Source organism: Cotesia glomerata, linkage group LG1 (assembly GCF_020080835.1).
Source record: "Cotesia glomerata isolate CgM1 linkage group LG1, MPM_Cglom_v2.3, whole genome shotgun sequence".
Taxonomy (NCBI): Eukaryota; Metazoa; Arthropoda; class Insecta; order Hymenoptera; family Braconidae; genus Cotesia; species Cotesia glomerata.
This window is the reverse complement of record NC_058158.1, coordinates 3,735,918-3,750,832: the sequence shown is the minus strand read 5'-3', so window position 1 is coordinate 3,750,832 and position 14,915 is coordinate 3,735,918. Positions and strand designations below refer to the sequence as shown.

The window sequence follows — 14,915 nt, the reverse complement described above, 5'->3', positions numbered from 1 at the left end:
TATTAATATATTTTTATACTTTTCTTTATCGTATTTAATTGTATTTTTTTTTTTTTTTTTCACAATAACAAAAACATTTTTGTGACTTAAAAGGTTCTGAATTAAGCCGTGCAAGTGAAACGGAATACAACATAAAATATAGTTTCAGTTTTTTTTCTACTAAAAAGCTTACTTCTACACAATTTTTATGTATTTTTAAAATGTACTAAAAATAAAAATAAAAATTTCAATTTTTTCCGCGTCAAAAAGCGCAATTTTTCGCATCTCGCTCCACAGAAAACATTTTTTTTCTTTTTGTTTTCATTACTCGCTTGGCTATTTCCACAGAGAAATAACTAAATACACAAACACAGACCATTATTCTAAAGAGTAAGCCACTACTTTTCTCAATTTACATATTATTTTTCATTTTTTATTTTAATTCTCTTCTATTTCAAACTAAAACTCTAGTTATCTCAACTGACTGCTATTCCGTTGGTCCTGGGCTCTGACTGCTCGAGTATAGTTAAAGAATCGCAAGCAGACGTTAATTATGGCCCAGCGTGTCATCCAGCAGCGACGATGTTTATAGAATGTCACCCCGGAGACAAGTCAAATAAAATAAATAAATATATATCGGGATAAAAAATACCATAAAGCTCTAATTACTTTTATAATTAAATACAAAACAGAAGTAGCTGCTATGCAATACAAACACCAAATACTTTCTCTGTAATATAACTAGACGAAGATTTTTAATTTAATGGGCGTCTCGTTTACACAAGAGACAAAAGATAAAGAGTTACACTGTCATCAGGGTGAAACTGTAGCAGTACTAGTGGCAGCAAACTCAAATACTTTTATGTATGTATAATACTTCCGAGCGAGAATACAACTCAAAGGCAAACTCAGTGTAAACAAAATACATACCAGCGTTGGCCCACGACCGCAAGCCTGTGGCTTACGATCAGTCCAAGCCACGCTGTCCTGCATTGTTGGCTCTCGTGCTATGTGCACTCTAGTGAATTAAAAGATTTATATATACAATAATCAAAGCAACTGAGTCATAAAAATAACAATAAATATCGTAGTTACTATTTTTTATGTTAAAAAAAATTCACAAGTTATTTGACGGATAAATTATTGGATTTTTTTGTAATAAATACTAGATTCGTTTATTGATATCCAGCGTTTGTACTTGAGATGAACCGGCATCAACGAGGACCGCTTGAGGGCAGAACGTACTAGTGAGCAGGAAACATCATCTGCGCCATCTATGTGTGAGTGTAATACCCAGCCCGATGTTGTTGAGCTGATAGGGTAGAATAAGATCGGATTGCCGAAGGCGATGCACCATTCGGACGTACAGTAAACCACCAGTTACTATATATGTTATACATTTATACCTACATTCACACATCTATGTATGCGTATACATATATTTTCTCGCCACGGAATCATTTCGGTATGTCTCGGAATAATGTAGAAAAATAACAGAAAAAGCATTTGCACCATGAGGAGCCGAAGGTATAAAAGCATGAGTTTCAATGCAACTCTATATACATGAAAACTCCAACAGAGTTTTCATGTGAATTTTCTACATTGAACGTTTTAATTTGAAGCTGCCTCACTTGCCTCCGGAAATATATGAATTCCAGAGGAAAATTCTCGCGCACGAGATACGCAGTATGTGGTTTTCACTTGTGCCGCAGATGTTCATGTAGAAAGGGCTTTTCCATGTGGACTTTTCTTATCCATTTGGTATTAAAAAATATCTGCATATATTGCTTGTACTCGGAAAAAAATTAACTTGATCGAAGATAAAAATTTTCTAACCGAGAAAATTATTCTTAAGAGTTTAATCAAGATTTTTAATCAAGACAAAAAATTTTCCAATCAAGGAAAATTTGTTTAATTTAAAAAAAATTTCTCAGTTCATAAACTTTTCTCTTGAATCAAGTTAATTTTTTTTTTTTATTTTTTTTTTTTCGATATATATTAATATATAAATACAAACCTAAAGGGGTGAGATCAAATACTGGTAACATTTCAGAGGTAACAAGAGTTAAATATAAGATTTCATGTTATAATGCTATTAATTCGATGTTAGTTTCACGGAAATTTAAACTCAAATTGTAAATGTATTTCGTGAAACGTAGATGAGTGAAACGTATAGCCAAAGAGCGGGTTTCAAGAGAACATATATATGAAAGTTAATACGTTGTACGTGATTGGATTTCAAGTCAATTGGCTTCCACTGCGCTGATTGTATTTCGGGCTGGCCAATCACTAGTTCACTTCTAAAGATTTTTACGGGATTCATTTATAGGCGAATATGATTTATGACTGACTCTCGATATTTGAATGTACAATTTGATTCCGCGGTAAAATTGTTGGCCGGAAACTTTGAGGATGGTCTGCATTGATGTTTAATTAATGAAATCCTTCATTTCCATTTGTTATTTTGTTAATGTTACTAATAAATGTAATCTGAATTCGATAATTAGTGAATTAGTGGGCCCTACGGCTCAGGCCTTGAAAGATCAATGAGGCTAGTAAGGGCTTACATAACCCACGTTATGGTTAGTTCAAAATTCTAAAGCTTACAAAGCATTGTCCAATTTATTTAATACTCATGAATAATTGGTAACTCAAAGCTGCTTATCCAAAAAGTTTAGGAAATCGTTAATGGCAAATGAACTTACACCTTGTGATTTAATCTATAATTTTTTGAATAACTTTTCAAAAAACTCCCGATTTTATTTAATCATAGCTCATAAAATAACGTTAATAATTTGACGACTCTTTTAATCTTGTCTAATACATACGAGATTTTTGATTAAATAAATTTTTGACAAAATACCCGACCATTTTTTAAAATACACTTATAAAAAGTTTTTGGAAAACAATTTTAGGTTTTATATAAACAAATATAGACGGTTTTATCATATTCTTATCTATTTAATAAAACAAAAAAATATTGGCAAGGAGTTTTATCAGCTCGATTCTTCGTATTTCACTTCCGTTTGAACTCTTGTTGATCTTTGGCATTGCGTCTTCCACAACGAAATACTTTTTCTTAAAAACTTTTACCCACGTTTGAAACATATCTCGAAAAAAACAAAAGTAAAAAAATTGTATTGTGCATTGACTTTTATTTATTTCATTTTTGTCTTCTGTCTTTCCGCCACTTTGCTTTTTATTTAAAACAAAAAAACATCTCTTTGTTTTTAAAAAAAAACCCCCAGTTGAACGTAACTTTTGATCATTTCTTGCGCAACTTGTTCGTGTTATTTTTATTTTATATTTGAAAGCTTAGCGACATTTATCGATTTCACTCGTCCAAAGACTCGTGTAAACTTTTATGTAGTCAACATTTTTTTCGCCATGTCTGTCACTCGTTTCTTAAACTGAATTTTCTTTTTTTATTTTCATCCTCATTTGTTATATTTTATCTTATTTTATTTTACTTCGCTAAAACTTTTTTATTTGCCTTTGTTAAATATAAACTCTCGACAACTAGAACTGTAGACTTTAAACGTCAAACTTTTTTAGATTTTTTATTACTCATTAGCAGAATAAGCGTCGGTTGCCTTAAGTTTAAACTTTTTTATGGGAAAATAAATAATCAACATTCAAATAACGTTAGTACACGATAACATATTTGTTTACAACTAATTTAGTTTCCCTAGAATAAATTGTCAATTAAGTCACGGCTTTAATTGACGATAAATAATTACGTGTATGGACTTTTGTTGAAAACAAATAAATAACAGGCAAATATCGATTTAAAAGTGAATGAAAAAAAAAACTTAACAAAAAATGACTCAGCCAACTTTTTTCATCCCAATCCAAGAACAATTTCCTACGGGCTGAGATATATAATTTTGATTTCTTGTTTTATTTCTCTACCTAACGCAATTAAACTATCATCCATTCATCATCTGCACCCATTTTTCTCACACTCGAACTGAACCGTGAAAAAAGTTATCTCGCAAATTTACCAACAATATTTCTTCTCTATTTTTTAACTTTAAATTCAATGAATCACGGTTTTTTTTATTAATTAAGGAATTATCAATAACAATGATTGAGATTTTCAAGGCAAAACTTTTTCAAATGCCACTTAAAAAAATCATAAATCAACATTATCAAAATCTTACCCAATATTCAAATTTTATAACAATCATGAAAGGTGTAAACAATATAGTTATTTGAAATTATCTCGTTAGTTAGAAGAATTTTTTAAAATAAAGTGCAGGCGGCATTAATCGCAAACAAAGGAAAAAAATCTATGGATAAAAAAGGCACCATCTGGTGCGGAAGATTTAAATCGAAATTAGTGCACATAAAAAAAGTTGGATCTTGGAGAAAATTTGTTCGCGATAGTAGAAATCTTTTCACAATCCAATGGTATTTTCAGTGTATTCACCAGGTGCACAATCTTCGGTAATAGTAATTTTAGCATAATTTAAATACAAATTGAGGGTAAATTTACGGATATTTATGCTTCGAGCTGTATTTTCCCTAATGAAGTATTAGTTTCTATTTAAATTCTAAACCCGATAATATAATTTACTCTTTAATATATTTCAATAGAAGTAAATTGATTTCTATTTCACCCTGGATATATTTATTCAACTTTAATTGATCTATAAATATTAACGGAAAAATTGGATGCTCTTTATTAATTAAATTTGCACTGACATTTATCAACGGCACAAATATTCAAATGGACGATATAATATTTTGAGTGCTCGTTATATTTATTTTTAGTTACAATGATTTTGTATAAATAAAAGAAAAAAAATTTATTGATGAATGCAGCAAAGCTTTTTGGAATTGATTAACATAAAAATAATTATTCTTAAATTCTACTTAAGCGGAATACTATATGTTCACTGTTTATACTCTTTGTATTTAAATAAATTCAAATTTATGCGGAATATCTAACAAAGTTGTTAATACCAGTAGACGGAGTTATTTTGATCAAACTAAAAACATCAAGTGAGATATTCAGAATAAAAAACTATAGAATGCAATAAACTTGGAATTAATTGAGAATATTATCAAAAGTATAAAAAATATTGCTTGATGTATTAATATTAAGAAAACTTGGCAAGATATTTAATATATAAGGTAGGCTTAGCAAAATAGACGTCTTATGAGAATATCAGTAATAAATCTACAACTTTTTATTTCAGTCATCTTATACTGGATTAAGTTTTACTACAAGACAAACATTAATGTCAAAGATTGTGGATTCGACAAAAACTATACCTCGACAATCATTTAACCATGGAGAAAAAGATAATTAATTGGAGAGTGACTCTACTGATCAAATTTTTTTCAGGAAAACTTTTTGTATCTAATTATAAGAGAGTACTAACCAAAAACTTTAATTAAATTTCAAGTATAAAAAAAAATAATTTTTACTAATTAAATTAAGCAATAAATCAATTTACTTTCGTTACAAAGAAAAATATTTCAAAATTGTTATAATAATCTAATGTTTTATTAAAATCGGTGTCTAGATCATTTAAGAATGCAATATATGACGATTACTTGAACATATTATATTCTCATCTACAGAATTTCGAAGTTAAGTTGCCCGAAGCATTAAATTATATGTTCAAGTAGTAAATTAGAGATATTTCGGAAACTTTCCTAACTCTCTCACAATACATACATACTCACATAACCACAATCATCTGCATTTACTGCGGATCTATAAGCCTCTTACAACTATAAAAGTCCGTTTGCGGTCTTTTTGGTGAAACTGACGATACTTAAAGGAGTTAGCAAAAGCTCTTCTTACATCGACCAGTTCCACAAACATCATCAATAACGACAACCATCCTTTAGAAACTCCACCATAAGTATATGAAAAAACCTTCGTCATAAAAAATGAAACAAAAAAAAAAATGCCATACATCAACGTCAATTAGCCCTTGACATTTAATAATATTTTTTACAGTTATTTTCTTCATATCGGGGAACATTTTTCATATTCACTATATCCTAGTTTCTATGAAGTTATATTTTGTGAGTTCACAATTTTCTAGGATCAACGTCCTTCTTGACACGAAGACACGATCTTAGCAATTCTCAATAATGGAGAAACGGTGTTGGGTATATGCCACCCGCAAGTTTACCACCACAAGTCGCGTTCTCAAGAAGCAACCAACCTTTTTTCTCCTTTTGTTTGAGCCTTCTCATCGAGTGGATAAGTGAGAAAATGAGAATCCAAAAAGATAAAATAAATATTCTAGAGTACAGAGGGCTGAAAAAAATATCCTTTAAGCCGTTACTTTGAAGGCATCGTAAAAGTGGATTGAGGAAATCCACTTGCAGCAGTTTTTGTTGACAAACTTGCTCAAAAGCAGCAATTTGAAGTGCGAGATACTTTGATAGTTTGTCAAAAGTAAGTCAGTAAAAATTAGATTAAATGAAAGGCATAAAAATAGTATATTTTTTAATCGGCGATTAAAGTCGCCTCCAGCTATTGATATTTCGATTAATGTGCGCCTTGAAATTTTTCTATTTTCAAGCTTTTTACTTAATCGAGACATCCGTTTGTAAAAGTCAGTGATATAATTTTACAGCTGCTTAACTGCTGTAAGTTTTTTTAAGCTCCGTTGGTTCAGTGAATTAATGCCCCACAGTATTCTTTTTTATAGGGCTATCTCTTTTGTTATGCAAAGTTTTTGCCTTACTTTTTTTGACGGATTTTATTTTTGTTTTTCGCAAAGAACAATCGCAAATGCTTAGAAGATTAAAGCGAGATAGACGCCTGTAAGTGCTGGAAATTCAGGTGAAGTAAAGCAATTTAAAGCAACGTGGGTTAAAAAGTTTGTCTCCGTAAGGAGAGAAGAATATTTCTGAGGAAGGGGAAAAGGTGAAAGCGAAAGAAAAAAAGAAAACAAGAACAAATATAAGTAAAAAAATAAAATAAAAACAGGTAGAGGGATAAAATGAATAGTAGGTTGGGGATTTTCAATGTTGATGGCAAGAAGGTAGTTCAACGAGAGTTCTACTAAACCGGCAGACTTTTTTCGACAAGAGAAACCAATTTTCAAACCCAAAGTATCTAAACCGCACGTCCCTAATATTGCAACTGTTTCACTAAAGTAATTCAATTCTTCGTGGGTTGTGAAAGCACACTGTGTTTTACATTTTGCATATCGGTATAATTTTATGCCTTACAACTGTTTCTCTCAGAAATTACATTGTTTCCCGTACGTTAAAAAAAACACCAGTAACTTCATCCGATATAGAAAAGTAAAATTTTCTATTCCAAAATTTCAATTCTGATAAAAAAAAATTCTAATTCAAAAGACAAAAATTTTGGATTATAATCTTTAGAATTTATCAGCATAAATAATCACTCACATCTTGCGCGGATAAAATCCTCGTTGCAGGCTGGATGCTGATACTATTTCGATGGGGTCTGTGATGAAGCGATTCTGCGGTATCATCGCGTGAACAAACCCCGCGATACCACGGTAAATCACTCGTTCCATTTCTTCTGAGTCTATATTTCCTCCATGCATGTCTGAAAAATAACATCGTGAAGAAAAATTAGTTCATGTTATGTAATTTTTATTCCATTTTATTTTTTTTTAATCAATTAGTTATTAAATAGTGAGCAAGCCTTTTATCCAATAGGAAAAAATTAGTCAGCAGTAAAAAAGTATCGCAAGTCTCGTAAGTCTCGTTAACGTAAACGGATCGGTCATCAATGTCAAAAAGATTTTCTGGAAAGTGTAGCTGCTATCGGCGTCATCACAATCAATCAAATGTGAAATTTATGGGACGCCAATGTATAGTAGGTGTTATTCGAATCCTGTTGCAGTAAAACCAGTAGTAGCATAGCACAGCACAGCAGTTGATCTAGTGAAATAGTCGGCCGTTTGCTCTCTCACATTTCAACCGGGGGTGACCCGTTACAACTATCCGTTACAACCCTATGTATTTATATACACATCCAAATCCGTATAAGCATATAAATATACTGCATAGCGCGGTACTGAAGGAGAAAGCTACTGCAGAGTAGAGTATTGCATATCCACACAGTTTGCCATTGAATTGCGCCATTAATCACTGTCAATGTTCTACTCGTGAGGATTTTGGAATGGGCGCCATCTTTCAATGGAGTTACGACTTCCCGTTGCCGATGCAGCTTTCGCTGACTTATGACAATGGTCGGCTGGATAATAAGAAAGTATTGATGGTGAACTAAAAGTGGAATAAAAAGTAAAGGAAACTCAAGTTGTAAAAGTTGTCGCTGCTCTACGGAGGACAAATAGAGGTAAAAGGGTTAAAAGAGGATATTAGAGAGACCAGAGGGCAGAGAGCGAAGAGTAGACTAAAGGTCGAACACGGCAAAAGTGGCAGAGGCCGGAGATGAAGTGTAAGTGGTAAGATGGATTGAAATCGGTGGGACTCGGAGAAGATAATCTTCCTAGTAGGCGGATAAGTTTGAGGGAGGACACTAATCTTTTGATGGAGACAGAAAATACGAGCGCTACTACGACCTTACAGCTCTCTACTTTTCTCTGGATCAACCGACCAACTGGCTAACCTACCAATGACCTATTTTCGGAGACAATGAGTAAAACATGGACTACAATATTATGATTTAGCTATCACGTGCATCATTAAGTAGATTTTTGAGCTTTGATTTATGCAATTTAAAGTTCTTGCAGTAATTTTGAGTCTTTGTATTGTTAATGAACGTTGAAACGAGACTTTTAATTTATTAATATTCAACAAGTTTGGAATATTTATGGTGTACTAATTTTTTAATAAAAAAATCTCAAAGTTTTTCATTGTTTTTTCCAAATGTTCTGAAATTTCTCAGCTCAATAATTTACCCATACCGATAAATATTTACCAAGCTAAATTGAATTGGAGGTGTTCCAATTAATAGCATACTTTTACAATTAAAAAGAAATAAAACTCGTCATTTTAGGTATCACAATTAATTAAAACACCGAAGATTTCTCGAACATCAGTGGTACTTGTGGAAAAAGTTTACGGTTAAAAACTATTTAATCACGATGCAAGTTTTTTACCTAGCTACTCTCAGGAAGTAATGAGAATACTTAGAATTTCTTCAATACCGATAATTGATCGAGTGTGCCGTAATTATATATCGAGTATCTAAAAAAAATATTTATCTAGAATACATTGACTTTTCTGGCTTCCAGTAAATTTTCTTCACAGGAAAGAGTGATAGCAGTACTTGAGATTGTTGAACTTGTTATCCAAGTTAATTCATTAGCCCGCAAAGTAAACTTGGTGACTGAAGTACTGGATACTTAGGGCTTAAAAGTGCTAAGCGAACGTCTATAAGAAAAAAAGGTTAAAACCATAAAATTGTTACCGAAGTAAAGTACAAAAGTTAGCTTTGAAAAAGTTTCAGAAATCTAACAAGAGTTTATGGTAAAGATTTATCCTATTAAAGTGGTGACGTGGGAGATAAATTACAGTAATAAATAAAAATTTAGTTTAGCGTATGAGGATTTAAATTTATCGTATGGAATGCACTATTCTACATATGTAGAATAATATACGTCAAAAGATTTATTATTTACACATAAAAATAGACGTATGAATATAAATGCAAGTTTAATTTATGTTTTTGTTTACCTTAATCCGAACGCTATTGCTAGGGCGATCATCAGCGGTAATAACGTGCAAATACACGCTAAAAATACTGTTTTCATGTCGGAAAAAGCCGCCAGTATACCTGAAAATATACAAGAAAAAAAGTAATGAATTAAATGTTTAAATTATTTTAATGTTTATGCTTATACTAAAAATATCATCACCACTTCTACTATTATTGTTATTTTTTTTCAGTAATTTCGACGCATTTGAAACAAAAATATTTAATTACTTTCTAGCACAAGGTGTCGTTAACGAGTGTACTGAGGTGAACAAGCTCTAAATGTAGTTAAAGTCGGTGTACAAAGCTGCTTGAGCACTTTAAGTGGGAACAAGAGTGTAGTATAGAGTTGCACGGTGTACAAAAGATTGACAAAAATGTTTCGGCACTTGTGAAACCCTTGAACTTTGCATTTGCAATGGTATGCACCATGATAGTAGTCGGAGTGACTTTTAAAGTAAAGGGATACATATACAAGCAGTGACCCGTAAAATACTTGCTTGCACAGCGAAAACTCAAGCGCGACCTCGGGGAATACGCGCCTGTAATATAGTATGTATAGTAAATAATGTATGTATACATATATAATATATAATGTAAAGTCATTCGCTTGGGAAACATGATCTCGGTAAAATGAGTAAAGAGAAAACGGATCGAAATTTTCAGCAAGATGCTCGCTGAGTTTTAAGTTCGTAAAGGGTCAAAATTGGGAAAATTACTAGTCAACATTGTTCGAACGATACACTTATTATCGATTGTAAGTTTCAAAGTTTTCTTCGTTTTTAGTAAGTCTGAACGAAACCTTCAAGAAGTCGCTCAGGTGTAAATATTTTTAATTTCCCGCTAAGAAAATCGAAGATTTTCAAAAATCGGGAAGTTATTGTTTTCACCCCGTTTTGCAAAAATCGAGTTTTCATCAGATCTCGACGTTTGAAGGTCACAGGAAGCTTCCCTGACTATCCCCGCGAGGTTGTCACTATGTCTGTCTGTCTGTATATATATGTGTGTGTGTGTGTGTGTGTGTGTGTGTGTGTGTGTGTGTGTGTGTGTGTGTGTGTGTGTGTGTGTGTGTGTGTGTGTGTGTGTGTGTGTGTGTGTGTGTGTGTGTGTGTGTGTGTGTGTGTGTGTGTGTGTGTGTGTGTGTGTGTGTGTGTGTGTGAATGGCTTATAACTTTTGAACGATTGAACCGATCGGAATCTACCAAACGGCGTTCTAAAGAGTTCCCTCAAACTTAGATTTCCTATGAGTTTGAATCGATTCGGACCGATAGATTTTGAGAAATTTTGAAAAATCTCAAAAAAAATCGGAAAAAAAATTTTTTTGAAAGTGGTTTTTTTGGAATAACTTTTAAACGGCTTCATATATCAACTCCAAAAACTAATCCGCCCTTGAGCTTGAAAAACCACGTCGTTCACCGCTAATCCGGTCAAAATCGGTTGATTCGTTCGAGAGATAGCGTGAACGAAAAAAAAACGAAAAAAGTGTTTTTTCGGAATTACTCCGAAATTTTTCGTTCTATCAATTTAAACTTGAATATTCTTTATGGAGCTTAAGAAACTGCATCGAATGCCACCAACCGCATGAAAATCGGTTCATTCATTCAAAAGTTATTGCGATTTGAAAATTCAAAAAATAGTGTTTTATCAAACTTCTATCAAATTTTTGAGCTCGAAGAGCTCAGAAGCATACAAAAGCTATTTTTTGAGCTCGGAGAGCTCAAAATAACACACAAATTGTATTTATGAGCTCGAAGAGCCCAAAAACGTCATAAGTGCAATTTCAAGCGTTTAGGTATAAAGTTGGCGGGAAGTTACAGAGATGGCCTTCAGGGTCAACCGTTTTCCTAATTTTTTTTTTTCTTGTATCAAGTTGTAATGAAGAGTTATCAGATTTTAGGTTAAAAAAAAAATTAATTAGATTATATTAAGTCAATTTTTGAAATAAATTTTAATAATAACAATGTAAAGTTGATCAATTTCCTTGAAAAAAATTTAATTTTGTAATCATTGGAGCATAATTTTATTTTTTGTTGTATACAATCGGTTGAACTTCAGGTTCATGAATTTTAATAAATTTTCGAGATTAATTTTTTTCATGCTAGCATTTCGTATGAAACTATTGAAACCTTGCACCAGTATATGGTTTAAAGAGATTCTACTGTGATATTATTTTCCATGTAGAATAAAAATAATAAATATAAAAGTCAAATTGCAAAAAAAAAACAATCATTTTTATTCATATTACTTTACAATTCATTACAAATATTGGATACCAAATAAATATGACGCTTTTGAGTCGTGGAACGTCAATACATTTTTTATTTAAAGAATAAATTGAAAATGGTACACCGCAATAATTAGCATTTATATATTAACAATCAATTAATAAAATTACTAGTGAGTAAAATTCCCTTGCATGTTAACATAATGTCACGTACACTTTAGCCTGCGGTAAGCCCGTGTCAACTGTCAGTTTCAACTGTAAATGCTGTTCACCACCATGACTAGTTTATTTCTGTAATGTGAAATCATTTATACTAATTGAAGTAGCCATATTAAAATTTGCGCAGTATTAATGGTCTTTTCTCTTGTGTTATGATAATTAATAAATTAATTTATAACCCAAAACTGTTAATTTGGTATTAATTAGTTTGACAGAATTCTGTTGATGTATTTAGAGCTCTTAACACTATAAATTTTTTTTAATAAGTAAATAAATTACACTATTTCATACAAGTACAATAGGTATATAAATAACTGAAAATTTTGAAGTGTTAATTTTTGTAAAGATTGAGAAAAGTAAAGCAAAACAAAATTAAAGTTAAAGAAATAAAGTAACTGTTGAGAAAATCTCTCAAGAATCTTAAGAAAAAATTGTATGAGCCAAGAAGTCGAGATTACATTTTGCTGAACGAATTCTCCAACAACTGGTTGGATCGCCTCCGGTACCTCCTAACCCTTTTAAACTTGTCAAGTAGTTTTCTGACCAAAAAGAACGGTCGTAACTATCGCGAAAGTTAGTTTTAGATTCGGTAAATTTATAAAGTGCTTCTCTCAACTTATTTGCATATGTGTGCATGTAATGTAGATACGATAATGGAAATCGACCATTCAAATTTTTAAACTTATAAATGTATTTTTTAAACTCACAAAAATAAAAAGTATAAAAAACAACAATGTAATACTACGTTTTTATACACTAATAGAAGAATTTATTAACTATTTATAAGTTCATTTGTTGAAAAACAATTTTTTTATTTATTAATTATAAATAATAGTTTATAGTTAAAAATAGTTTCATAGTTTTATAGTTAAAAAAATATTTATTAACAATTAACAAGACTTATCTAATATTAACAAATCCTTTTATCAGTATATACTACTTAAAAATAATGAAAAAAAATTTCTACTGCAGATATTAATCAATAATAATCGGTATAAATAAGCGATTGAATATTGTTAATGTTCTCATGTATTTAAATTGATAACTATGACGGTAGATTGTGATAGTCTGACGGCATATAGCTGGAGGGAACTAATAAATTAAAAGCCAATACAACGAAGTATACAATTTAGCCTGAGGATACTGCAACGATTGCGTATCCGTCCTATATATGATATACACCCACGTGCTATACTCCCCGACATAACCGTGTATATCGGTTAAAATAATCTTCGAGAGTGGATGCACTCATTCTTATTCATGGAAATAATCCCAAACATCCTGGTCAGCAATCAACTACTGTACAGCATGTACGATTTAACAGTACGGATGGAAATATTCTTGTTTATATTATGTATAATACGTCGAGAGATATTCCATCGAGCAAGCTACAGCTCAATCGTTCAGTTTAAGATAAATTGAACGTATAAGAAATCTTATACGTAACTTCAAGTTACCTTCTGTACTTGTGGGAAATGTATGTTTGCATTATCTTCACTGGATGAAGATGAGATTCGAAGTAAATGAAGTAGATGTTTTCTGTTATAAAATTCTTGTTATATAGATCGTATAATTTATTGCACGTTAAAAAATTGATAGTTCCTAGTGTATAGTAAATTCTTCAGTTTTTAAATTTATAACACTTACGGTAGAAACGTCAGCATACAAGTTAAATTTTTAATCGACATAAAATAGTTATAGTTTTCAATACCTAAACTGATAAAATAATAAATTTGGTTCGAGAAAAATTTCTGAACTAAGAAATAGTTATTTCTTCAAATAATTGTTACTTAATTCAAGCGTTCTGCATAATTAAAAAATACACAAAATTAACTGTATACTCTTTAGTATCAATTTTACGTAAAAAATTATTTATTTATTAAATAAACTACTGTATATGTTAAACATATATAAAATAATTTTTATATAAGGATTAGAACAAAAGTTAATTTTAAATAATTTGTAAATTTCTCAATGACCAATTTAAACCGTCGACAAGAGAGTAACACAACTCATATCCCCCCGAGTATGCGACGTATATACAAAATGTATTACCTCGGTTTTCCCACACGTATATATGTTTAATATACCTATATAACTGTCATGTATGTACACTAACTGAGTCATGGCAATTTCACGGGTCCACGTGTACAAATCGAATGCATGTAATTTTCGTCTGTTAATATTACTAACATATTGTTTATCCAACCATTTAGTTGTTGTGTCAAAGTATAATTGAGAGTAGGTTCAAGTTTAATCAAAGTACATATTTTTACTGTCTGCACACTGAAAAAAAAATTAACTTGATTCATAAGATAAATTCTTGAATCAACTAAAATTTCCTTAAATCAAGAATTTTTCTACTCAAATCAAGAATATTAAGTTCTTCAAAATTATATACTTGATTTAAGAACATTTTTTTTCTGTGCGCGGAAAGTAGAAAATAGGTATCCCTATTACATAGAGATCATTATTATGTTAACATCAGAAAAATGCTTATGTACTTATAGGAAAAATATCTTTTTTTGTTTTCCAAGTAGTAAATAATTATGTCGTTAGATTCAATAAAACATAAAATTTGTATACATTTCTGTTAAAAGCTCAAGCTTTAAAATATTTGGATAAAAATAACGTTATAGTGGAATATTGAACTCATGAAAAATGTATAAATAATAACGAGCACTGTTGGAGTACCAGGTTATATAAAATAACACAATAAAAAATTGATGGTAAACTAAAAAAAGACATTGCATGAGAAAGGTAAGAAAATAAAAAAAAATCCTTATTCTCTCTATAAGAATAACAGTAGCGCTAAAGACG

At 31.0% G+C, this 14,915-nt stretch overlaps 1 protein-coding gene across 1 annotated transcript in view; it reads right to left on the bottom strand.

The window, feature by feature from the left end:
- LOC123275441 overlaps nucleotides 1-14,915 on the bottom strand; it is a 145,285-nt gene that overhangs the window by 92,006 nt on the left and 38,364 nt on the right. The window contains exons 3-4 of the mRNA XM_044743581.1: nucleotides 9,634-9,733; nucleotides 7,372-7,534 (exon numbers count right to left, since the gene is read on the bottom strand). Coding sequence (XP_044599516.1) covers nucleotides 7,372-7,534; nucleotides 9,634-9,733 — 263 coding nt within the window. The remainder of the gene's footprint in view (nucleotides 1-7,371; nucleotides 7,535-9,633; nucleotides 9,734-14,915) is intronic.